This window comes from Xenopus tropicalis, chromosome 1 (genome assembly GCF_000004195.4).
Source record: "Xenopus tropicalis strain Nigerian chromosome 1, UCB_Xtro_10.0, whole genome shotgun sequence".
Taxonomy (NCBI): Eukaryota; Metazoa; Chordata; class Amphibia; order Anura; family Pipidae; genus Xenopus; species Xenopus tropicalis.
Genome location: NC_030677.2, coordinates 140304522 through 140330937, shown reverse-complemented (window position 1 = coordinate 140330937; position 26416 = coordinate 140304522). Strand labels below are relative to the sequence as shown.

The window sequence follows — 26416 nt, the reverse complement described above, 5'->3', positions numbered from 1 at the left end:
CTGGTGGGCATGTGTAGCTCAGAACAGGAGACAGGATCAAGTTACACACATGCTCAGAGAATAGGAAGGCTGCCGCTGGCACCTACAGGAAGGGGAGAGAGATTTCAGTGATGTCACTGTAGTCTTCACACTGCTGTAGGCTGCCAGCACCATATCTCAGAGAAGCAAGCAGGGATCTGGGAATTTAGATATGCAGTAAGTACTTAAAAAGAATGCCTTTAGACTTACTTTTAATTTATATTAACCTTTCATTGTCCTTTAAGATATAGCTGCAAGCAAGTGCCTCCTAACATGAATACCTTTCTTCCCTGTTTTGGTAATCTGCCCCCTTCCCCCCAACAAAAATGTTATGGTCCCCATGCTCCTTTAAATGATAAACAAACATAATAAATTCCATAATATATTATAATAATAATTCCATAGAATATGGAGTTCAAACATTTTACTTATTTAGTTACATTTTCCCGTAGTGAACAAAACTTTATCATATTATTCAGCTCAAACATTCTTTAGTACACTTGTTATCCGGCTGGATAAAGTACCTCTAACATATCACTCTATGTAACACACTCAGGTTCTGTTCTTAATGAAGTTGCAAAATGCAAGTAACATTTGGGGCTCATAAACACTGGGCAAATTTGCACCTGGGCAATAACCCATAGCAACCAATCAGTGATTAACCTTTTTGAATTCCCATAAATACTATCTGGTATGGCTCTTAAATCACTAATTTGACATATTGAAAGAATTATAGCATGAAAACCACAGATGTAGGAAAAGAATCATCTTAGAAGTTTGCAATTGCTTTTGTCTTGGAGCTTTTACAAAGAAAGACGTGTACAACAAGCTCCAACCTTTGCCTAATTTTTATTTTTAATTCTCCCCCAACAAGAAATAAAAACTTAAATGACTCAGAACATCAAACCATTGCCCTTAGAGAGTATCAGAAATAGGTTCTGTGTTGCCCTCCTTATCATTAGGAGGCGAGCAGATACTGCATATTTTTATCAAATACATAATTAATATTCCAGTCCACCAAGACACTGCACTGGATTTAAAAATCAGATTCTAAGTGATGATTAATGCGTTAGCTTTTACTGACCCGCACCAGTTATTATTTTGTGCAAATTCTAGAGTGTGGGAAACTTCTTTGTTCAGAAGGAAAAGTAAATGTACAAAGAGAATCACAAATCTGAATCCTACTCACCAAGGACACCAAGATGCACAGGGAAGTAAGCCTGTGCTCCGGTAGCTTTTAAATAACACAAACATCGTAAAACAACAGCACCAATCAAAAGTAGTATATGTTGTCTAAGTGTCTTTCCCACCAACCCTGGGTGAAAAAGTCTAACAAACTGGAGAACATCAAAAAATTGGCAAGACAGTAATAAAAATTCACATATTTAATATATCCATAATTTAAGCACGGTTAAAATGTCTGCTTTAAAATGCAATTTATAAAATACTTAGTAATGAGAAAGTCATTTTTATAACAGCATAACAATAGCTTTCCCCTGTGTCATTAAATAATTGCTAATAAATCCAGTTACCAGTTTCCTAGAGGGGACAGGTCATATATCCTTTTTAATATCACTGCTGTTCAAAGCTTTTAGTTAGCACAATACTATATATATTATGATGTTCACCATAAACAGCCCCACTATAGTATAAGGAGTGTAGCATTTGATGACTTGTGGTACTTTGCCACTGTGCAAACCGCTTTTTTCCTTATTGACTGGTACACTATACATACCTGCACCCTGCAGTTAGACTCACGACAGTATAGAGTATATATATATATATATATATATATATATATATATAGTATACTATCCCCACATGCAAGTAGATGAGTGCACATCTTAGAGGAATTACTGCTTCCACACCATTTGTGTGCATTGTTTAATCTGGGAGATATATATCTCATGATTTCAGCTCTGTTTTAGCACCCATGTAATCTTAAGGGCTGTAGCAGACGGGGAGACTACTTGCCCGCGACAAATCTCCCCGAAATACCATCCCACCGGCAAGTAGTGGTGGGATGGCATACGCAGCTACTTCTGCGATTTTCGCCGGTGGGATGGCATTTCGGGGAGATTAGTCAGGGAGATTTGTAACAAGTGACTAATCTCCCCGTGTGCCAGAGCCCTTAAATGGATGTACAGAGTCAATTCTATGAGCAGATCATTGAACTGGTCCCATTTCTATCCACCAATGTCCAGCGGATCATACAGTGGGGCCTGTACAGCCCCATCAGGAATGGACTATTTCCACCAGCCAAAGGAGTGTTTGCCCAACAGGATTTTCAAACCTTCCCAATACATGATATACTACATTCAGTATATTTAGCCTTTTTGTTCCCATACAAAAACATGGAACATGAAATATTCCAAATGGTTATAAGCAAGAGGGCCCACTGACACCTGGGCCCACTGGGAGTTTTCTTGTATCCCAGAGGGCCAGTTCAATACTGTGGAGCATTGTGGCCAGCTTTAGCATATTATTATTGCCTATTTTTATAGCACCAACATATTCCTCAGGTTTACACATCATTGTTATCATTTACTGTAAATAGCACCCCTTGCAAAGCAGAAAAAACAGAAAAAAAGCTTTCTACAAAGTCTATAAAGAACAATGCTCCCCGTATCTAACACAAGTTAGAAACTACGGCCAATGCTGGCTACAATAGCATATCTTTCATGGAAACTATATTAAAAACTAAACACATTTCACTGTCATTTATATGTTTTAGGTGTTTATAAAGAATGATAATGACAAGTCTGGTGCCCTTCTTCCTTGCGGCCATGTAGCTCAACACCCACCAAGCTTGACCCTGTTAAACAGTTACTTTGACTAAGCCTAGGTCGCTTTGACATGCAAACCTGTCAAAATTCAATAACTGAATAAAGTTGAATAACATTGTACATTTTCTCCTTACTTTATAATACTGACGTTTATCTGAATTATTAACTGTAAAGCTTCAACAGATATACACTGGTTGGAACTCCTTGCTTTTGTGCTTCTGTTATGTTACTGAATTCTCTTGCGCTTATGTTGTCCAGTCCTTTCATCTTGCTGGCTAAGGTACTCCATTGCCCACTGGATTAATCCTTCCGAGTAACTGCAGAAGAAAATCCCACACAACAAATGGTGCAATAAAGTTAATTTATGTAGCTAATCGCCAAGCTATTTTCTAATGTACTGTAGATATTTATACCCACCTGAGCCTATGTATAGCTTGTACCATCTCACTACGTGCTGGTGAATACTGGTATCTGAATCTTGAGCCATCCAAGTGTTTCTAAAATTACAATATACTGTAAGTGAACATTTAAAGGTACTAAAGGGTTATCAGTTTCAAATGGATCTAGCTGTCAGGGATGTTAAAATGGCTGGGGTAAGGGTATGTTTCTCTAACAAAAGTATAGAAATAATTATTGGTTATTATTAGCCATTAGCTGAATGAGCCATTTTTATTAATTGTCCCTGGCTTCATTATTGAACAATTCTCCCTCAGCAAAGAGACAATTGATATACTGTACAACAAACTGTTTAGTCAATATTGTAAAAGCTCAATGCCATAACCCTGCCAACATTCTCTCAATCTAAGTTTGAGGCATTAGAAGGAGGGGCTGGCACTGAAACAGATGAAATAAATAAAATCCAGTAGGAATGTGGGTAAGTAGGAGAGGGCATAACCGAACATATTTCATTTCAGGCAAAAACAGCAAGCAGTTTCAGAATCTAGTGAAAATTGCTATTTTCTTCGACGTATTTTGCCAACTACATGAACCATACAATGGCATTGTTAATTTAATATGGCTTTAATATTTCTCTGAATTTGTGACATACCATGTTTAATAATTGTTACTTACTGTGTTTTACTAGTTTAAGAGAAAGTGATGAGTTAGTTTCATTGTAACTCAGGCTAAGGCAGAATACAGTTTTATAGTAAGCACGCACATCTAGTCACACCCTGAAACAGGGTAATCCTTGTGTACTCAGAGCACTCCCTTCACGAGGCAGGGAATTCCAAGTGCAAGCCAATGAAGGTTTGTAGAAAATGGGTTTGCTAAGATGGAAGTGGAAGAACTTGACTGGCCTGCATAATGGCCTGACCTCAGCTCAACTAAATGCCTGTGGGATGAATCGGAACACTAACCAAGAGCCAGGCATTGCAATCGCTATGTCAGCAATTTTGTAGAATTGTGCAACTTAGCTGTCATGGACATGCAGATTTCAATGATTTCCTATGCAGCTGTATTTTTAGGCATTATTTTGTCTTTTTAGTGCAAATTCTTGTGAATTGTTATAATTTAGCCTTCCAGAAGGCTCAAGTTGACAGCAAGTGAAGAGTGGTGCTCTAAAAATATTGTTAAGCTTACCAGTTGGGGAGTTGATGGGAAATTGTAAACCACTGCATGTATCATAGTAAAAGATGCAGTTTTACTTTGGAAACAGCTTTAATTTGTTCTACAGCAGCGTTGTTGAGCCCATCCTGACAAATAGAAAGCACTGGCAGCAGCACTTCTGAACTTGCATTTACCAGAAACATCTGATTCCCAGCAAGGATGTGTTTTGAGTGCACAAGGATTACCTGGCACCAGGGTGTGCTTATTATATATTTGTTTTGCAAAATCTTGTGCCATGTAATTTTTATACTTTGCGGAGCAACAACTTAGGGGCAGATTTATCAAAACACGAGTTCGAATCCCGAATGGGAAAAATTCGGTTTGGAAAAGAAAATTTCTGAAGATTGCAAATATCACGAAAATGCTTACGAAAAAATCGTATTAGTCACGATAATATCGTATTGGTGATCCGAAAGGCACGAAATATTCGTACTGAACCATTGCAAACAGCGGCAGAGCCTTTCCGAATTTTTCACACGGGCGCTCGGAAAAATAGCGCGGCCATGCGAAAAAATCGGCGAGATACGCTCGCAGCGTTTTCATGAACGCTCCGAGCGTTCGGGTCTTTGTAAATCTCCCCCTAAGGGTATAGCTCTGCTCTGGCTAGTATTTCTAGCTTCATATCCCGTAACCAGAGACGTCAACTAAAGCTGGCCATACACGTGGCGATCTGACGATGTTCAACATCGTCAGATCCGCCACACACCATTCAGGGCTGAATCGGCAGGTAAGGAGGTAGAAACAATAGGATTTCTACCTCCTTCTGCTGATTCAGCGCTGAAGGGAGATTTTGGTCAGGCGCCTTCTATGGCGCCCGATCAAAATTTTCAAACTGGTCCGATCGGCGAGTCGGCCGATATCAGCAGCTTCCTGCGATATTGGTCGACTCGCCAACATACCATACACGCACCGAATATCGTACAAAACGAGGTTTCGTACGATATTATCGGTGCGTGTATGGCCACCTTAACTCTAATGGCTAATGTCATTAGCCTGGGTTTTTTAAAACCTGATTTCTTTTTTTAAAACCTGATAACCACAGTGAAAACAGTTCACTCCTATATGTATGCATGCAATCAAAGCAGTAATAGTTGCTGCATTGATTGACTGCAAACAAAATAACAATAAAATGGGTACCACCGTGTTGTTTGTTCTGGGCTGCTCCACCTCAAGTCTTAATTTTCTTAATGTCCTAACAATCAAGTTTGCTCCAGCCCTGGAACAAGTTCTTAATTTTGCCGAGTCAGTATTTTTTGTTAATTAATAAAACATATACAATTTTTCTCCACCTTATATTAATTTTTGTATCGCCCTATAAAGATTATGTTTCCAGACCTTCAGCTACTAGTCATTTCCAGTCATGTTTACATGTCTGGCTCAGGGCTTCAGTGGAAGGATATATGGCACCATTCACACATTACTGAATGTATTCTCAATGGTTTACATTCTAAGACATGAAGCCACTAAAAAGGGGCCATGGACTGCAGCATGCCTCGCACTATATCCCATCCTATCCATCTTCAAACTTTATAGATTCTTTCAATTCATATCCACATTTAGATCAACAATGTTGATAGTAACACTATAATGAATTTAGTCTTACAAACCTACCAATACTGGCAGATTCATATCTGTGCTGCCCTGGATAAAGTAAAACCTATATTTCAGATGGATTTAGCTGGCACCTTGTAATTGCTGCTGTGGAAGCACTGAAACCCACAAGTCACCAGTTACATTACCATAAGCACAAGGGTTACTTTCCATTTCCAAGCCCCATAATATTACCCAATATACTAAATCTCTGCTTTTACCAGTCATGGACTAAGGTTAGATGATATCTCGGTCCATACCAAGATCACAGAGAAGCCATAATAAATGCAGACACCAGGTGCTTAATCATATTCAGAACATTCCATGGATGAGTCAGTGAGAAACACTTATTTAGAGATCAAGAGTCTTTAGAATCCCTAAGTGATTCTTTAGATTTGAAAGACGTGCCCTAATCTGCATGTCTGCAACTGGCAAAGAAAGATATTCTGACTACCCTGTAAAAGCAAAAGTGAATCAGTAAACATATCCAGAGCTTAGAGAGTCTTACAGATAAAAAAGCTCTGTGCTTCTTTAGTACTAAAATCTATTGTGCAAGCCATCATGGGAAAATGGGAGCATCAGAGAGATGCATAGCTTTATCACAGAATCGTTAACACTCCCTTATGGCTAATACTACCTCTCAGAATGATCTGGCTGTTACATGGCAGTCTAAATTCATAAACATACTGGTGAGAGATGGCATATCCACCTATAAAACAGGTAGTCAATGAGTTCACAGGTGAGAACAACACGCTGTGTATGGGTCATATGTTACATAATGAGAGATCTGCAGCACTGTCAATATGTGGAGTGTTCGACTGAGGCACAACTTCTATTCAGTGCCAAGAGAATAAATTACATCATTCTTATATATACTTCTATCATTCCTTAGCATAATATGTTCCTAACCAATGAATGCTGACATTCAATCAGTGTGGTTAAAATAGAGGACGTTGTTCTCATCGCAAAATTTTAAAGCATTAGGTGGGGATGCAATGAGGCTGTAACCATAAAATTCATATAGACAACAGCAAAAGGTTCTCTGCACTCACCAATAAAAGGGCAACTATTTGGGGGTTTTAACCATGAAAGCAAGCAGGTTGAAGGTAAAACTCAGTCCATTTGTTAAATGTATATTGAAGCAGTAGAATTCTTAATGAATCAGATAAGTGTAGGACTGGCCAGATCGGGGATGACTTTGATGTAGCTGGGCAGCTTGAAGTATATTACAATATTACAGTTTAAGCAAAGGGCCCATAAACAGGGTTGGACTGAGATGCCAGGGGACCATAGGCCCACTCTCTAAACTATTATTCCTCCTTTGCTCATTTAATCTCTTTATTATCCTAGTCTCTTTGTTCCGCTTTGTTCTCATACAGGAATGGAGAATGACTATGAGTTTTCCTGGTATGCCAATGGACCAGTCCAACTCCAGCAAATAGTTAGAAGCACTTGGGCCCACCAGGAGTTTTCCTAGTATCTTGCTGGGCCAGTCTGACACTGCCCATAAATGTCTTACCATGGAGTTAGTGTGTCTCTCTCTGACAGAACTCTCACTCTCTTCCATTTCTTCACCTTTTTCTTTCGGTCTCTGAATATTACTGGTTTGTTCTTCCAAGGTATTGCAAGCAGGTGCTCCTTTTTCAGTGAATTCCTCTGGGATGAAGTCCTCTATGGAATATGTGTTCTGTCCACATTCCATAGTGCTTCCATCTAGGGGAGCAAATTTCAGAGTAAATACAGGAGGCTAATATCCATCACTTTTTATTTTTTCAGAAATGTTGTGATTACTCTTTCATTTTAAATAATGAGCATATATTTTTTAATTATATATTTGTTTTCATTTGTCAGGGGAAGTTACACATACATGAATTTTCTTTTGATGTAACCTGACAAGTAAATGACTTCATTGTAATGTATGAAATAGACTGCACCCAAACTGCTCTGGTTATGTCACCTGGCCTAGCCAATATCCAGCATATTAATGGGAACTGACAGCTCAGCCATCTATAGAAACATGTCACTACCACAATAGGAACACTTACTGCACTGGCAATGTTTCATAAGAACTTTTATGGTTGCAAAGCTCATGCTGAATCTTGTAGTAATATAAAAGCAATATGATAGTCACCCATCTGATACTGATGACTGAAACATCATTACTGATATGTGTATGGTGCCCCACCAAGCCCAACTTGGTTCCAGAAAAAAATCTGCTGATTCACCATGCCAGTCAGTCCATAGTGAATTGGTAGATGTGGAAATGAAGACCACCAGCAGCTCCTCTTCGCTTCCAGCCATTCTGAGCATTCATGACCACTCCACAAAAAATCAAAACAATAGAAAGACACCCATACTGTGTATTGTCAATCCCTGCATGGCCTTACATCTTGCTAATGTTGTTATTTTGTCTTAATAATCACCAAAGCCATCCTATTATTACAGCTATATTATTACAGCTATAATACCCTTACAAGAGGGAATGTAAGCTGACAACCCAAGTTTAACAGTAGCATAAATGGGACTCAAAATCAGGTTCTGGGTTTTCTCATTGTCCATACAGCTAGAAAAATGTAAATATACCTTATATGCCATATACCTTACTGTCTACTAAACATACGAGTAGCATTGTATGTCAAGCAGACAGTCACAGTAAGGCATATTGCATATATTGAATTTTGTGGTGTTATTTTATGGGAAAGGTTCATTGACAAACCCATCTGTGTGTCATTGCTATGAATGAGGACAGATCCTATTATGTGCACTAAATATTGCCCACTAGCATTTATGTGTATATACATATGAGCTGTAGTTGCAATTATAACAGATCTTGGCGAAATAGCACCATATGAATAGCACCAAAATAAGACTGTTTACCTAATGCAGTGGAAAACAGTTTGGCTGTCCTAACCTTTATGGTAGTTCCTGTATATATGAATACATATTCTATGGGGAAGAAAAATCACCAGCACTTGGACTAACCCACATTAACCAGCTGTTAGAAGCAACAAAATGCCGTCACTTGGTCTACTCTAACCTATATTCTAAAGGTGACTTGCTGCTAGAAGTAGGGGTCAGCCATTATTTGCACACAGAAAAGTGAAAAATGTCACCACTGAAATTCAGCCTTGGTAAATATATATTTTATGCAATTTTCTAAAATCAAGCTTGGATAAAATATGTAAGTTCACGTTTGACATCAAGGCTCAATTTTTATCATTTTAAAGGAGAAAGAAAGGTAAAAACTAAGTAAGCGTTATCAGAAAGGTCTATGTAAATACAGCCATAAGCACTCAGAGAAACGCTGTGCTGAGTCCTCTGTCAAAAGATTTGTTGTGTCTGTAATTCCTGTGCCAGAGACGCAGCTTTCTCCCCCCTCCCTCAAGAATGCTAAGAACTCACTCCCCCCCTTAGGAATGTGGATCTGAGCCAATCAGCAGGAAGCTGACTCATAGTCTTACTAACTGAGCATGTTCACTTGGTCTGGGTGTCTGTGCAGGAGTGAGGTATTATGGGAACTTTCTTTACACAGCTCAGCGTTTTTTCTTCCTGTTTGGCTTCTGATCTTCTGAACAGGTGAAATATGGGGAGTCTTAAGGGCACTACTGAAAGAACTGAAGGTATGCCTGCAGCTTGAGATTAACTCTTTATTAGCCTTTCTTTCTCCTTTAAGGGAAAAGGTAACCTATGTATACATGTGGTTTAAATTGCTTCTATTTTCCTTTGTATTCCTAATTAAATGCGAATGCATGACATATATGACTACTGCCAAATATATATATATATAAATGAAGAACAGAATGCCGCACACACTTAAAAAAGAACAAAAAATCTTTATTAATCCAACGTTCCGAACACTAAATGTGTTTGGTTTGTCCCTGAAGAAGTACACACTTAGGGGGAGATTTATTAAGACATGAACGCTCGGAGCATTCATTTGAATGTTCCGAGTGTATTTTCACCGATTTTTTCGCGCTTGCGCAACTTTTTCGGCCACCTGCGCAACTTTTTCAGATGCTTGCACGAAAAATTCGGAAAGGTTCTGTCGCTGTTTACAATCGTTCAGTACGAAAATTTTGTGACTTTCAGATCGCCAATACGATATTATCGTGACTAATACGATTTTTTCGTAAGCATTTCCGTGATATTTACAATCTTCAGAAATTATCATATCCAATCCTAATTTTTCCCATTCGGGATTCAAACTTGTGTTTTAATGAATCGGCCCCTTAGTGTTTGAAACGTTGGATTAATAAAGATTTTTTTGTTCTTTTTAAAGTCCCTTTGTGTAAGGCACTCTGTTCTTCATTTACATAAACTTCTGGCCAGCACCTGGGGCAGTTGATTGTTTGTAGGGAGTGCTCCTTTTGTTTCTTTTGTGTGTGTGTGTATATATATATATATTTAAATACCTGTATGCATATGTGAGCTTTTTTACGTAAACATTTGCAAAAAGCTTTGCACAGCTTTACACAGAAAATGCCAATGATGCAGATGTGGACCCGAAGGGCCCACATCTTCCTTACCTATGCCCCTATATAAGGGAAGAGTGTACATGGTTGACCCTCCAAATAGTACCAGCTGTGGATGTTTTAAGAGTCTAATAAATGAGGCCCCAGTATCAAGTTTTGAAAACTAAAGCTTCCATAGTGCAGAATCCATTGTACTAAGGTGTCTATTTTTTGGTGAGACTGTTCCTTACATTCTCCTACAGGTAATGGTACATAAACCTCTGTAATGCCTATTCTTTCTACTTTGTACTTTACTATATGCTCAAATTGGCACAGCTGCTACACTCAGGAAGTACCTTATTCAAGTTACTATGGGTTAATATAATACTTAATCTATTTAGTTAATTAGATAGGGTTGCAATGTAACAGTGTTCCACCAGTAAGCATAGGGTAGGGATTTAATCTGACCCCCTTCTACCCATTACAACTAATTAACCAGTGAATTTCACCCTATTTTATATACAAATACCATGCTAGATCTGCATGCAAATTGTGGCACATGCGGTTACAATTTTCACTAGTGTTGCTCATAGTGGGCGAGTTGCTGATCTCCAGCAGGGGCTGCTCTGAGGTGTAAGAAATCTCTGCTCCCTCTTCTGATCCCTCTGAGTCGGCTCTTGGATAAAACCAGCTGGAGCCTGCAGGAAAACACAAATGTTACAAGCACTGTATGCACCAACCTGAAATTCCCTCGCAGATTTCTTACCAGCCGCTGGCCTTTGATCATCTGCAGCTCCCCACTCAGTATTCTGAATTGCTCCTGAGCACCCACACACCTGAAATATCAGATATTCTTAAGGGATTCATTTAATCTGGTTTTGCTGTGTTGTGATAGAAAATGCTTTCAGACCAAGAACTCAGGTCATTTGTGAGAGGGTTACCTTTGCAGGACGCTGAGGTGTGGAACTCTCTCTGCCAAATATTTATTTTCTTCTGTCCGTTATTGCAGTAGCCAAATCACCGTCTTCGTCGTCTGAGAACAGAGATGGAGATGTATTGTCCACGTCGGGGCTTTGCAGTGGTATAATCCTTCCAGGAGAATCCTGGGCACATGGCAGGGGGCTTCCATCTGGCACAGCAGACATGTTTAAAGAAATACAGACACTGCGAGGGAAGGGTGGCATGGCATACACAGCTTCACATTGCACACACATATTAACTTCCCCAGAGTAGAGACTGTCTCACCGGCTAATGTGGAGCCCATCTCCTGCAATGTAATGCAGGTAACGTCTGTCCCTCCGCCTGCTCTGCGTGTCAGTGCTAGTGTAAGGCCAGCGTCTCATAACCTGTTCCATTGATTAAACAGAGAGGTCATTCTTTATAAATGCCTAATGATGGTTGTATACTTTTCATAGCATTACATATTTTCAAACAACAATTCACCTGCACTGTTTTCTCAGCAGCTTAGCCTAATAATAAAGGGCCTATATTCCTATAAATCCATGTTCTCTCTGTATTTGTATAATGAAAATAATACCAGATAATTGTATAATTATTACCCATTACTAGCTTATATTGCAGTTGCCTAAGCTTTAATTCTGGCCTACTGCAGGAAATAAATCTCCCCAAAATGCTTTCTTCATGAGGAAACTTTTGGGGTCCCCCCAGTTAATTCTGGGCTACTACAGGCAATAAATCTCCCCAACATGCTTTCATCACGAGGAAACTTTAGGGGTCCCCCCAGTTAATTCTGGGCTACTGCAGGCAATAAATCTCCCCAAAATGCTTTCATCACGAGGAAACTTTAGGGGTCCCCCCAGTTAATTCTGGGCTACTGCAGGCAATAAATCTCCCCAAAATGCTTTCCTCATGAGGAAACTTTGGAAACGACTTTGGAAAATGAAGTGCTGCATATGCTTTCCCACTGGCAATTTATTGCTGGTAGGAAAGCATTTTGGGGAGATTTGTCGCCTGTGGAAACCCAGATTAAACCCTGGGCAGCAAATCTCCTGTGTGCCATTAGCCTTAAAGGCAGATGCAATAAAACTGTGCTAGCATAGGTATTCCTGTGTACTAAGCAGAATTCTGCTGGAAAAGGGTATAGATTCCTTTAATTATTCTGCAAATCAATCCCGATAAGGGCTCTGCATCTTGCAGTGATGTAAACAATGGGTTTCAGATAGGATCCATGGCCACTCTGACACAATGCTCTGTTATAGAGACAGTTAAAAATCTCAGTCATAAAGCAGGTCAAGACTGCTGTTTGCGAGAAAAAGAAAGTTGAAACAGATGGCAGATATTATAAGATACTAAGTTAATCTGCAATTCCAGCACTAATATATTTTGATAATACCCCTTAAAGCAGCCCCCAATTATTATTTTTCTTTCTTTTCCTGAGTCCCATAAGACACATCACGTAATTACATCATAGGGTACCCTCTAAATCATTTTATCTGTTTTTTACTGCATACTTTTGTGCTTTTCATGCGCACAAAATTCCAAGTTTCCTTTCTCTATCTTTTGTCATAGTAGATAGGGTGGCCACCTCACCCCTTTTATAGTGGCCACATATTGATTACACATCCTGCATGCCTAGTTAGCAATTAATTTAGATGAATGTTGCATGGCTGCACATAAATCAGTTCAGCCTGCAGCATGCATCAAAAATAATTGCTAATTAGCCATGCAGAATATGGATTCAATATGTGGGGTGAGGTGGCAACCCTAATAGCGACTAATAACTTCCCAACTATGAAGGACAAAGAGCGTCTCCCATCTGGCTAAAATATACATTAAATAAAATTCTCTCAATCCCTGCAACATACGCCTATTAACATTTGCTATGTCCTCTATGTACTTCTTCTTATTAAGGACATTTAAGAATTCCTACTTACTACTGGGGCCTAGTTCCCTTTTGGAACCTAGCCTATTAGTTATGCTTCATATGAAGCTATGATATTTAATTACCTCTGCTGACACTGTATCAAGACAGATTTGGAAATGTCCCTCTTGTGTTCCCGACCTGGGCCTTTTGACAGGAATGCTTGAGAATCCATTGTGTAAGAAAGCAGAAATCAGATTCTGTAGCCTTTGAAATTCATACAGAGCATCAGAAGCTTTGAGCGCTAAATTTCCTTAAAGAACTGATTGCATCACCATCTGTCAAGCAATTGGCAGTTACTTTCTATTAAGCCAATATCTCAAGCTTCAACAGCTACAGCTCAGAACCTTTAATCCCATACAAAAAAAAATCTTTTTTACAACAAGGTCTCAGCGGGAGTTGCTCTGGAAAGAATCCATGCTTCTCTCTTGCATCAAATTAAAGATATTTCTTGTTAAAGTGTTTTACTTTATGAACCTTTCCCCATTGTCAGTGTATGGGGCATATTTATCAAAGAGTGAAATCAAAGCTTGCCAGAGTGAAATTCCTCTACTCTCTATTCATTTCTATGGGAATTTTAGGGGTGTATTTATCCATGGATGAAAGTGAGTTTACTATTTGATACATACACCTCCAAAAATTCTGTAGAAACAAAAAGAGAGTGGTGGATATTCACTCTGGTAGATTGTGAGAAGATCTGATTTCACTCTTTAATTAATATGCCCAATTGTCTATCTGTTGCTTGTGCTAACTGAAAAGGTACATGGTTATTGCACATTAAATGCGTTGGGCAGGACAAAAAAATTCACCATCTTTAGCCCATAATTTGTTTTATTAGATCTAGTGTCTGAGGTAAGCATTTATAATCACTGGGGAGGAATTGACCCTCCACAATGGTTAACCCTTTTGTTCTCCTTGAAATTATTGAGGGGAGTCCAATGCACTGTTTTGCATAGGGCACTGCAATTTCAGAATTTATACCTATATATATACATCAATACAAACCTGTGTCCTGCTCCTTATTAAAATTTCTAGCACGCAAATGGATATTCTCCTTCTAGGACATGGCTATAAATGATTAAAACATTTTGGCAGCTATCTTGTTGCTAGTGTTCAATATACTCTAGCAACCAGGCTGTGACTATGGAATATGAATAGGAGAGGGCCCGAATAGAACATGCAATACCAATTTTTGCCTCACAGAGCATTCGTTTTTTGGATGCCACAGTCACTAAAACCTGTAAAAAGGCAGAAGGTAAAAGGCAAATAATCCATATAAATAAATTAAAAAGAATGAAGGCCAATTGAAAAGTTGCTAAGAATAGGCCACTGTATAAAATACTAAAAAATAAACTGAAGGCGAACTACCCCTTTAATTGTTCTTTCCTAAGGAGATCTATAGATTAACTAAAGAAGGTTAGAAATGCTGCACGTTATGTTTTGGGCTTCTGTACCAGCCCAAGCCAACCACAGTCCTTTCAGGGAAGATCTGTGCCCCCAAAGATGCCCCAGTAGCTCCCCATCTTCTTTTCTGCTGATTCCCTGCACATGCTCTGTGCTGCTGTCACTGAGCTTAGGGACAGACACACAATATACTGTATATATAGAATATAAATGTCACTATATAAGGCAGATTAGTGAATAATCAGCCCTGTAGCATCACCCTAATGACAGGCAAACCTCATTTGATCATTTGCTATGACCCCTAAGCTTAGCTTCTCAACAGCTGCTCAGAGCCCACTGAGCATGTTAGTGTCATAGACACTTTTAACAGATTCAAGTATGGCCACCGTCTGTGACAATAGAGATGCTGAACCTTTAGGGCTCTGGCACACGAGGAGATTTGTCACCGGCGATGTTTAAAAGAGTGATTTGGCGACAAGACGAGCGACAAGACGCCAATGCTAAATCAATGGAAATCGCCAGCGTCAAAACATACGAGACTACTTCAAATCGCCTGCTGTTTCAAATCGCACACAGACCCTTTTCTGAGCGACTTGAGTAAACATGAGGGGGGTTAACTGTTGAGTGTACCATGGGTAGCAGATCACCTGGAGCTCAACTCGCATGAAATCTCTTCGTGGGTATTGTCGTGGCGACTTGTCGCCAAAGCGCCAGGGGGAAAAACGTAGGCGACAAATCTCCTCGTGTGCCAGAGCCCTTAGGATGGTATAAAAAATATGGCATTTCTAGCCATGTTCATTTTTAGGGTTTAGTTCTCCTTTAATGCAGCTCGCCAGGAGTAACACCATTTAAACAGTAATGCATAGGTAATACATTACGCAACTGTGTGTGAGTTATTGTAATCTGTGTTGGTGCAAGTTGTGCGGCACTTGTAATTACACAGGAATTCTGGGGAAAATAATGCACTGTAAGAAAAAATGGAGACTTGCGTCCAAATTAAGCACATTGCTGATTGCACTGTAAATGGGCAGTACTCATCAGACTTATTAAGAGCTAGTATTTTTTTTTGACACACTAGTCCACTAGCCTGTGACTAATAAAATGTTTTTAGTGATCAGTAAACACATAATGCTATACTATCCAGTCCTACAGAAGTGTCAATTTAATAAAGGAAGTTAGAAGAACACTTCTCCCCCACAGGTAGTAACCTTGTAACTGTATCTGGAGAGCCATAGCAATAACCATTTGGTTCAACACTAAGGGGCAGATTTATCAAAATGTAAGTTTAGAGCAGGGGGCTCAAACTCAATTTACCTGGGGGCCGCAGGAGGCAAAGTCAGGATGAGGCTGGGCCGCATAAGGGATTTCACAAAAAATTGGCTTTCAAGGGATAATGCAAGGCACGGCGGGCGGGAGCTGTTGATTGCGGAAATGACGTTATGCCATCATAACAGTTATTATGGGAAGACGTTCTGTGTGCACAATTAGCTCCTTAGCAGCTAATTGAATTGAATAATAAAAATCGCGATCCATTCATTGCTTTTGAGAAGACGTTGGTGCCACAAAATATTGTACCGAGGGCCGCAAATGGCCCGCGGGCCGCGAGTTTGAGACCCCTGGTTTAGAGCTTAATACATAAAAAGTTACACACTTTCTATTCATTAATATGGAATTTTTAAAAGTGTATTTATCAAATGATGAACTCTCACTTTCATCAATTAATGAAAACCCTCCTAAAAAAACCATAGGAATGAATCAATTAGTTTTTTTGTATTTATCTCTAATTCACATTTTGATAAAACTGCCCCTAAAATATAAAAAAACACATTAGTGCCACAAGTACAGGTTCATGCTATAATGATGCCTTACCATCACACGGAGATGGATCTTTTTCAGGTTTGCAAAGTCTGCCTCAATTTCCTTCCTTATTCCTTCTTGGCACACAAGTCCAGGCATGTTTCCCAGTAAGTGCAAGAAATAACTGTTTTGCATTTCTGCCTCCCTTAGGGCACACCTACATTCTGGATTCCTATTCTGTACTATTATATTTGCAACATAAATTATATATCTTAATCCAGAGACTTTTAAATGCTACTTATACGCTATAGTAACCTGCAAATTAACCAATAGGTCCCAGAATTTTTCTGACCCAGTTATTTAAAAGCAGGAATTAATACTGCGTCAGGACTGGAAGCGCTGTGTGCAAAGTGCAATATTTAACACATTATTCTCTGTGTAGTTTACCCATAATGCTGCGTTTTTCCTTAATTCCAGCATCATTGCTGCCACAATTGCATCTGATGCATCAAAACAAACATTAAAATAACCTGTTGTGGGAAGCCTGGAATTACCTTTACTTTTACACGTAGTGTATTCTCAGCAAGCCAAAAAACACTTGCCAAGAATACGCCCCTACGTCTACTTGTGCCTGCACCGGGAAGCATTGAACATGCTCGGGTGCAGGCGCAATTATCCCATATCCACCAAAAATGCAGTCTCACATTTTTTGGCAGATATCAGCTACATGTGCCTATACCCGAGTGTATTCAATGCTTACTAGCACAGGCACAAGTAAGAGGATTTTACAGTAGTGGGACGTATTCTCAGCAAGTATTACACGGCTTGCCGAGAATACACCACATCTGACTAGCCTTAGGGTAGCAGTAGCTCTAGGGTTCCCCATGTCTACAGATACATTTACTTACAATTCAGCAGCAGAAGAGGGGCTAGACGCAATAGCACTTACAACTATACAAAAATGCAAAGAGCATGTTTGAAACATTGTAGCAGAAGTCAGTTCTTCTCCAGGCCTGCTGTTTTCCAAACAATAAGCCCAATTCCCCATAGCCTTAAGGCTGTTTTAGTAATTTTAACCCCCAAAAAGGTTTCTAGATAAAACATTTGGGGGTAATCAAATAATAAAAGGTGCAATGCTTGCCTAGGTCTAGTAACCCATAGCAACCAATCAGCAGGTGGCACCAGTAAGGTCGGTTGTTAGAAAGCAGACTTCAGATTGGTTGCTATAGAGTTTTATTACGATACACAAGTTGTTTTCCTAATATCAATGCTACTCTCTGTGTTTTTGGCTATCATAAATATATTCAAACTCAAAGTTACTTGACTTGCAACTGAGCATTACTCTGTGTAAAACTGCTGCCCAAATGTAAGCCAGAGTGGAAAATGCAAAGTTCTAGGAAATATTATGGCCCCAGGCTAAACAATGGCTCCATACATATTTTAAGTGCAAACCTTAGAGGGTATGTTTCAGTGGGGCAGGGACTGATTTGAACAATTTCTGTAACAAGCTGCATAAATGTGTAATAAATATACGCTGCATTACAAAATTGTTACAAAAAGCAACAGAACCACAACCCCAACTCCTCCCCTCAAATACAAATAAATAGGAGCTCTGTCGTTTTGAGGCTTAGGTAACCCACAGTCAAACAATAAAGTCTAAGGTTTTGCACAGTTTAGTTAGCAGCAAGGCCACAAATAGTTAGATTTTGTATTATCCAATCATTTGGCATTTAGGGTTTCAATGTAGCTAACAAATAGTAACATAGAAAACTAAGAGGTTGAAAGAATAATTCTTCACAGATACAATAACTTATAAGATGCATGTTTTTTTAGGCGTTTATTAGACAACTTAAATTTTACAACATCAATACACACAGTGCTTGGTATACATTCACAGATTACATTACATTATTAGGTGTTTAGCAACAGTAATGTAAGTATTTAGGGTGAGAATATAGACATGTTATAGAATCAGATTTAACCTAATTTGGTAAAACTTGGACTGCTGGCTGACTAGGCCCTTGATGTATATAATAAAGCATTTTATGTAGCCCAGTCCAGCCATTTATCCCATATGTTTTTATTCCATATTTTATTTTATTTTATTTTTTATTTTATATGTTTTGGTGCTTCCCCTTTTTTGATATATATGTACATATACGCTTAGTTTCTGAAATCCAATGGGATTAATAAGTTTCTTTGCTATAAATAATGTCTAATTAACAATTACTGTGTATAGGACTTTTGTATTCCTATACCAAATAATGATATCCGCAGGTTTCTAGAGAGTTGTGTTTCCAAAACAATATCTATAGTGTCAAAGACTTCCAATATGAAGCTATTTCAGTACATTCCCATAGCAAATGAATAAAGGTGGCTTGTTGCACATGGCATCTGGGGCACTCAGAAGTGGATGCCGAAAATAGTTTGTGCATTTTAGACGGATAATAGTAAGCTCTATGCAAAAAGTATCATTGAATCATGCGATCACTGCAACATAGTGACACTAGTAAAGAGGATTCCAACATCTGGTCCCATTCCTCATCATCAAGTTGACCTTTATCACTAACAAGAGGCTTGTTATGCAATTTAGCATGTAATTCAGAGTATAAATTAGAGATAAAACTTCTAGTTGAGCTTTGCCTTAGGTGATCCGTTAGTCAGTACTGGGCAAGCAGAATAGGATTTAGATTTTTTTGTGAGTTCAGGAATCTCTTAATTTGCATATATTTCAAACATTGATGTGCAGGTTTATAAGATGCATGTTTAGTTAAGAATCCCTACAGCAACATATCTCAAGGATTATCACACTGAGTCACTTTCCCTCAATAAAAAAGGATCTGAAAATTTGACTATAAAAAACTATAAAAAAGCAAAACTGAAGCAACCTACTTATGCCATATACTCCTTTCAGAACATACCTAACTGAAGCTACTATATACTTGACATTCATATTCATAAAGTCCCAGCCCAGTTCAATACTAATTGTTTCCTACAGGCCTGAAAGGTTCAAGTTCACTAGCTTGTTAATATCGAGAAATTCCGCAGTTAACAAAATGAAATCCTTGTGTCCCACATACCTTCCAGCCCTTAGTTTTATTCTTACCTTCCACTTCCTCAATCTCCCCATCTTATTCAAATATTGCCCTGATAATTCTCCCCTTAGCATATGCCCTTAAAGGAACAGTAACACCAAAACATTTATATATTTCAAAGAAATTAAACTATAATGTACTGCTGCCCTGCACTGGTAAAAGTTTTACTAGAGTTTATATAAACCCTGGTGTGTAGCCATGGGGGCAGCCATTCAAAAGAAGAAAAGGCACAGGTTATTTAGCAGCTAACGGATAAACCCTGTAGAATACAATGGTGTTTTATCTGTTATCTGCTATGTAACCTGTGCCTTTTCTCCTTTTTTCCAGCTTGAATGGCTGCCCCCAGCAGCTAATTTATATAAACTATAAGTTTATATTTCAATTACTTTAAAACACCTTCATTTTTTGGTGTTACTGTTCCTTTAATGTATTGGTTCCACCACCTTGCCAAATACTCTGTTCCATATAGTCTTTCATAATTTATCATATTTCAGGAGTATATTCTACCCCATAGAACTCATGCTCCTTCTTGAATATTCTACACAATGTATATTCCACTTCTCATTGTTTATCTTCTCCTTACATCTATATTTAATAGAATAGTAGAGAAATTTACCAGGAACATCTTTAGCCTACTTTTTACAATTATACGCCTAGACTAAATATGTGCCCCTGCTTTAGATCCCTTTTATTTTAGTAAGCAAATCCAGGCCTTAGTGAAGTTACTCATCTAATTTTTTCCCTCCATTCCCTCCTGCTATTTTCTTTCCACAATTTACTATATAAGTAGTTGAATGTTCTGCCAAAATTTTTTTACATAACCTTCAGTCTTGAAAGAAACTATGTGGTTGACCTATATGGCTGCCTGTGCATTGTGTGTAGCACCCAAAACACTTTGATCAAAACAGATAAACATAACAATCACAGAAGCCAATATAGCACATGTGTGTCACCATCCACTCCAGTATTGCTAATACATTAGATCAGTACAATACAGTACAATACAACCACCCACACACTGCCAAATTCAACTTATAGTCATCCTGTGAAACAGGTTGGATACACATCTCAGCCTATGTGGAGCCATCTTAAATAACTGTTTACTGGCCTTAGGCTGTGACACATGCTGGCTTATTCTAGCCTTTTGGCAAGAAAAAGAAATAGAGAAAAACAAAGAATTTGGGTGCAGCTGTAGGTGATTTTAGACCTGCTTATCCAATTATTTGCTAACACTTGATAAACAGGTATTACACAACCCAAACCCAAAAAAATGCAAACCTCAAAAAAAGCCTTGCACTATCTGTGTCTGAATGCAAATTACACAATCCTTGTACCTGGTCAACCCTTGTACCCTGACTGGCAAACCATGTTTTTACACTTTTCACCCTGCCTTGCAGCAAGAGCCAGTGGCCACATGTCTTTGTGCTGCTACAATGGGCAACAAATTTCACAAAAATGCCTTTCCCTTCACTTATCTTCAGACTGCCGCAAGTAATACACATTACTCGGGAAACATGGGAAAATATAAAGGAAGGCTATTTCCCACTATTAAGTTGGATTGCTACAAGTAATGTGCATGAGAAAAGTGAAAGGAAACCCCCAATAACCCCGATAGTGTTGTGTAAATCAAATTAAAATATTATAACAATTTGTGTAGCTTTAGAGAAAAACTTTACTTGACACTCCTGACGGAATCAATTTCTTTATATTGCTGCAACTATTTCTGTTTCCTTTCTGGCAAACCCTAGAATCCCTATCTTGATTTAAGGCAGGGATTTTAGATATATGCTGAGGATCAGAGCCACTGTCCTACAGGACAAATTATATAAAAACTACAATGCCATGGTCAACAGCCTGTGGAGCCTACAGGCAGGCTTGGGACCATCAAAAATGAAAGGTTCACATCTGGTCCCTGAGCCACCAGCTGAACAGTTTTTGCCCCAACAAAATTCTTGCATAATTAATATTATTATCAAAAGAACACTGTAACCAGTGTATACCCCTTCATAGCATATATACACTTTTACACAGGACTCCTTGATTGCGACTTTGAAACATAGAATACAGTTAAAGTAAAAGTTTGTATAACATCTCCTAGTCACACACAGGTTGGGAGACTTTTCTGTACTACTAATAGCACATACTAGAAGAGAGGGTATAATGATTATTATCTATAAGATTACTTTGGCATCTGTTATACACAATACAAAACGTAGTAAACAGAATGACTGATTACCTTGTATTACACCTGCGTTGATTGTTTTCTCTTTCTTGAATTCAAAGTAGTTCAAGCGTTACTTAGGTTCATAGGTATGTTAAGTAATGCCTTTCATAATCTGTCATAAGAGGGCTCACACCTTATTTGCTGTTATAATTAAGCCCATAACTCTATTTTTCTGTGGTTATTTAAGGTCACAAGCCTGTTTGCTATCTTTATCTATAACATAGTTTCAGGCAATTAATTAATTGTGACACAGCTCTTTTAATGTGAGCCTTTCATAATCACGCCATGTCAAGAAACTATAGCTGATTCCTTCTCTTCCATGCTTAGCTCTTCCCAGTTTTAGCCATGTCACTTGTTTTTTGCAATAGCAAATTGTTTTAGAATATTAGCCTCTCCATCATACCAAAAGTTAACTTAAAGGTGAGCAACCCCTGAGAGCTGCTGAACAGCCACCTTGCAGTAAGGACCCTGAACTTAATTCTGGTATGCAGGAGCACTTTGCACTAGTGAGAGGTATACTGAAGAAGAAGGGAAAGTGGGAAACATTATATATATATATTGGCATTTTGCATAGCTATTAGTTATTATATGGATGATGTACTCAGGTTCAACAGGCAAATTTGTAAACTAACTCATTTTCTCTTCTTAAGCAAAGTAAACTCTACCAATAGACTATATATTCAGAATCAAATCCCACTTACATGATGAATATATGTGGTGCAGAAGCTAAAAGTGAGTGAAGCGCTGACAGAGTTGCCATGGATCTTGAGAGAAACCACTGAGTAGTGAATTACAGCTATTTTCAGTGCAGTGTGCCATAAGCTCTATTCATTTAAAAGTAGGCAGCATGAGCATATTTTGGTCATAATGACCCAAAAGTCTGTTTTATTTCACAACTTTATTTTTTTTTATTTGATTTTAACAATACAATAAAGAAAGACAAGAAATGAACAAACCAAGGAGTCTCAAGAGCCTCGTGGTGTTTTAATATTTGTGATTAAGTAGGAATCAGATGAAATCATTCATTTAATTGTGTACCTATATGTTCTTTCTAACAGTTACTATTAACAATAAAGAAATGTATTGAGTTTAATGAGATGAGGAAATCTGTTTCTGTGATTTTGAGTTTCTGTACATTTTATACAAGATGAAGAGTTTTCTCTGTGCTTGAGTCCACATGGGAGAGTATCCATGTGATTACATGCTAATGATAATGCTGCCTATGCCATTGAAAAAAATGTTGGCACAGATTTTCTAAAGCTACTTTCTTTTATACTAACATATCTGTGTATTCCTGTAAGCTTTCTTTGCAGCTAGGATTTCCCCAACACAAGGGTTCCCAGTGTTGAACTTGTGTCAGTTAATTGAAGCAGTGGTAGCAGGAGTGGAGAAATACCTCACATGGGGCCCTTTTTACTCAAAATCAAGTATGCAGTTTTACTTGTTGTTGGACTCCCAACATCCCCCAACAACCATTAGCTGTCAGTGGTTGCTGGAATAGTTGTAAACTGGGCAGCCTTGATACCATCTTGCCTTACAATACCATTCCAGTCTATCCCACAGCTGCAGTTCATCCCCTAAAAGAGAAACTCCTGTAGGTATAAATTGGGTTTGTTTACGTTCCCTCATAACTGCACTGTAGGGCATGCAAAGACAAATGCCAAGGGCAGGCTTTCTAACCCCCTCCCTGCACTAGTATAAATTTGTGTGTGCATTTAGTGCTTGTATCGTATGGTAAATATTTATATGTGTGCACTCAATAGATATGAGTAAGTAAACACAGTGGATGAGCAAGTGTATGCGTGACCATATTTACACACTGACATTAGGGGTAAGGTGGCTGTGCATTTTCTAAGGTCAGAATGTCCCTTCTGTAGCACCCTATTCTGCATTTATTTTGGTGTGTTCTCCTGGTTATTGCTTGCCTATATATCTTACCATCATAATTTGGATGACCTAATCATGGACCTTCCATTTCTGTTAACACCTTCATTTCATTTTTAGTTGTTTAAAATTGATGTGGACTATTTCCTGCATGATTGGTTCTTTTTATAGATTGTAATATATTCACTTCACAGTGGATAATACTCAATGTATGAGCACATTTATCATAAAGCATTCCAATCTGTTCCTTACTCTAACCCTGCAAGATATATTTCTCTTTCCTTTACCCCACTGCTATTCCTTGTCCTTCTCACAATTTTGCGTTTTAGTCTTTTCACACTCTCTTACCCTTCCTCTACCCCCGCCTTTTATTGCCTTTTTGGTCCCATCTGTGCATCCTTACAAAGGCTGATACTGGAACCCCCAGGGCACAGAATTATATAGTTAGCCCAGATAAACCATGTCAGGCAACCTATACCTCCTGAGGCTTAACATCCTTCTATCTGTCTATCTATCTATCTATCTATCTATTATCTATCTTTATATTAAAGAGTCTATCAGTCTATCAGTCTATCATCTATCTATCTATCTATCTATCTATCTATCTATCATCTATTATTTACCTATTCTATTTATTTACCTATCTATCTTTAGAATAAAGAATCTAGATACATATCTATCTAGCCAGACTCCTTATTCAGTTTTGCTGTGTCCTCTGTATCTATACGTGTCCTGCTGCTGTCTGACCATTCCAGGCACTCTGTTTATCTCACTCCCTGTCTCACTGGTTTCTCACTGTCACTTTGTCTCTGTCTCTATCTGTTCTTTGTGTCCTCTTGTATTAGTGGAAAAGGAGAAAGAGGAAGAAAGAGGAGGAGAGATAGAAAAAAAGGGAAAGGGGGAGGACAGGGCTAGTGCAGAGGATTTGGGGGGGTGCATGTCAACTCGTATTCTCAGCATCATTCTGCTCTAAAACCGGAGCAGCATCTGCAGAAACCTGTATCGTCTCCCCTCCTCTTCCAGTGTCTCTCTCACACTCTGTGCCATTAGTGTCTCACCCCATCTTTCCCTCACTTTAGTCCTCTTTTCTTGTCTCACCATTTATTTTGCAATCAAGGCATCACTCTATTTCCATCTCTATTGCAGTCTGTTCATCTTTATCACATGGTCTCTGCACCAGGCACTCAGAGATTTCAAACTGTCTCTGCAGCGGTCTTGTTATTCCTTACCTTTGGAGAACTCTCTGCAGGGATTTCTTTTGCATCTGATGTTTCCAAACATCTCCCTTCTGTATATACATCCTGAGTTGGCTCTGCAAAGGTCTCACTCACATCTGGAGCCGTCCCTGCAGCAGTCTGTCTCAGGCATCTGGAGTTACACGGTGCGTTGAAAAAACTTCTGTTTGTCTGCGAATGGCCAAATTGTGCACATATCAGAAAGTGCTTCTGGTTGGAGAAAGTCCTTATGGACAGAAGAGGGAGTCAGTTGTATGTGGGCTTTGTTAGGTATTTGCAATACTGTAAAAGATTGTACGTGTCTATATGTGTGCCTTAAGAAGTCTAATGAGTGCATGTGTGTATCTGGATAGCAAAAAAAGAGTGCTGTTGTGCTGTCAATGTGGGTGACAATAGGCAGACTGATCCAGAAGAGCACACACAATCGGATGCAGCGGTGTATGGGAATTTAATTCTGCACAGTCTGTTCATATGCATAGCGGCAGGTCTAGCCTTATAAGCACTCTAATTACATTTCTCCTCTGTTTGATATTCCACACAGCCTCTTACGCTTTGCTGTTTGTAGCGAGCAGCTATATGGGGCCACAGGAGAAGACTAAAGAGGGGGGCTAGCAGGAGTTACAGTAAGCGATTGAAGCAATAGTATGAGTTACAGGTATATGAAGGTTGTAGTGGGCAATAGCAGGAGTTATAGGGACAACTGGGGAAACAGAAGGCATTATGGGGTAGGAGGTGCTACGCGGAGCAATAAGATGGGTAATAGTGTAGAATAGCTCTGCTGATCAGTGGGAGGGGTTGAATGATGACTGCCTGTATGGAGTAATTATTGTTGCTATTAGCATTTACTAGAGTGCCAACAATTCCTGCAGAACTGAGGTGTAACTAATTTAAAGCCAAAAGGGCAAAGCCTCACAAACCTATTTTTTTTTCTAATTACTTGCAACTAACCTGTTTTTAAGTTAATTTGATTTGTGATTTCCATGTCCTATAATTTCCTAGGTTCAGCGTAAAAAATGCAATAACAAAATCAGGAATAGTTGACAAAAACATATTTCCATTTGGACATAAATATGCTTTCCCCATGGCTGCTGCAGATGGCCAGCACCTTCGCCTTAAAGCAAGCGTAGATCGATAAATTAAGGCTGCACTTTGTTGCAGTGACAAGGCACCCATGTGGCTTGTCGCTACAAATAAAACATTTCAGTAAAGGAGAGTCAGGCGGAATCAAGAAAATTCATTGGCAGAATTTGGTGCAGTCTCAGCTGTGGCAGAAAGCAGGTATATGAATAAATCGGAACTTCAATGGGGAGGGGGGCTCATAGAGAACTTCTATGCTGCAAAATTGAATTGTTGAATTTGTGGTCTTCCAACCATTAAGGTTTCCACTGATTGGCTTAGGAGGCTGGGAGCTGTAGTTCATGACATCTCGAAGGTTACACATTT

The 26416-nt window shown here is 38.8% G+C and overlaps 2 protein-coding genes across 9 annotated transcripts in view; one reads left to right on the top strand and one right to left on the bottom strand.

Annotated features, from left to right (window-relative positions):
* Positions 1-851: 851 nt before the first annotated feature.
* LOC101731310 lies at positions 852-25055 on the bottom strand. 8 transcript variants are annotated; one of them, XR_004219740.1, is made up of 8 exons: positions 16608-16695; positions 11699-11799; positions 11395-11617; positions 11220-11289; positions 10983-11151; positions 7522-7715; positions 3222-3301; positions 852-3121 (listed from the first exon to the last, which is right to left on the bottom strand). XR_004219740.1 is itself a non-coding variant. In XM_031891272.1 (7 exons), the coding sequence occupies exons 4-7, from the start codon at positions 11042-11044 to the stop codon at positions 3031-3033; spliced, it is 387 nt and encodes a 128-aa protein (XP_031747132.1). In that variant the 5' UTR covers positions 11045-11151; positions 11220-11289; positions 11395-11799; positions 24968-25055; the 3' UTR covers positions 852-3030. The 8 variants fall into 8 exon arrangements, 2 of the variants coding, with proteins under 2 accessions (XP_031747132.1, XP_031747130.1); XR_004219737.1 differs by having other exon boundaries at positions 11395-11582; XR_004219738.1 differs by adding an exon at positions 13421-13612 and having other exon boundaries at positions 11395-11799; positions 16608-16670.
* cdh24 (cadherin 24) overlaps positions 25035-26416 on the top strand; it is a 51900-nt gene continuing 50518 nt past the window's right edge. The window contains exon 1 of the mRNA XM_031891261.1: positions 25035-25119. The gene's annotated coding sequence lies outside the window, so the exon portion shown is untranslated. The remainder of the gene's footprint in view (positions 25120-26416) is intronic.

Bases quoted from the DNA above. Each gene is read 5' to 3' on its own strand.
- LOC101731310 (XM_031891272.1), bottom strand. From the start codon at position 11,044: ATGAGCAACACTAGTGAAAATT. The intron at 3,302-7,521 runs GTAAGACATTTA...TTGTAATTTTAG, and splicing joins AGAGACACACTAACTCCATG to AAACACTTGGATGGCTCAAG. The intron at 3,122-3,221 runs GTGGGTATAAAT...TTTCTTCTGCAG, and splicing joins CAAGCTATACATAGGCTCAG to TTACTCGGAAGGATTAATCC.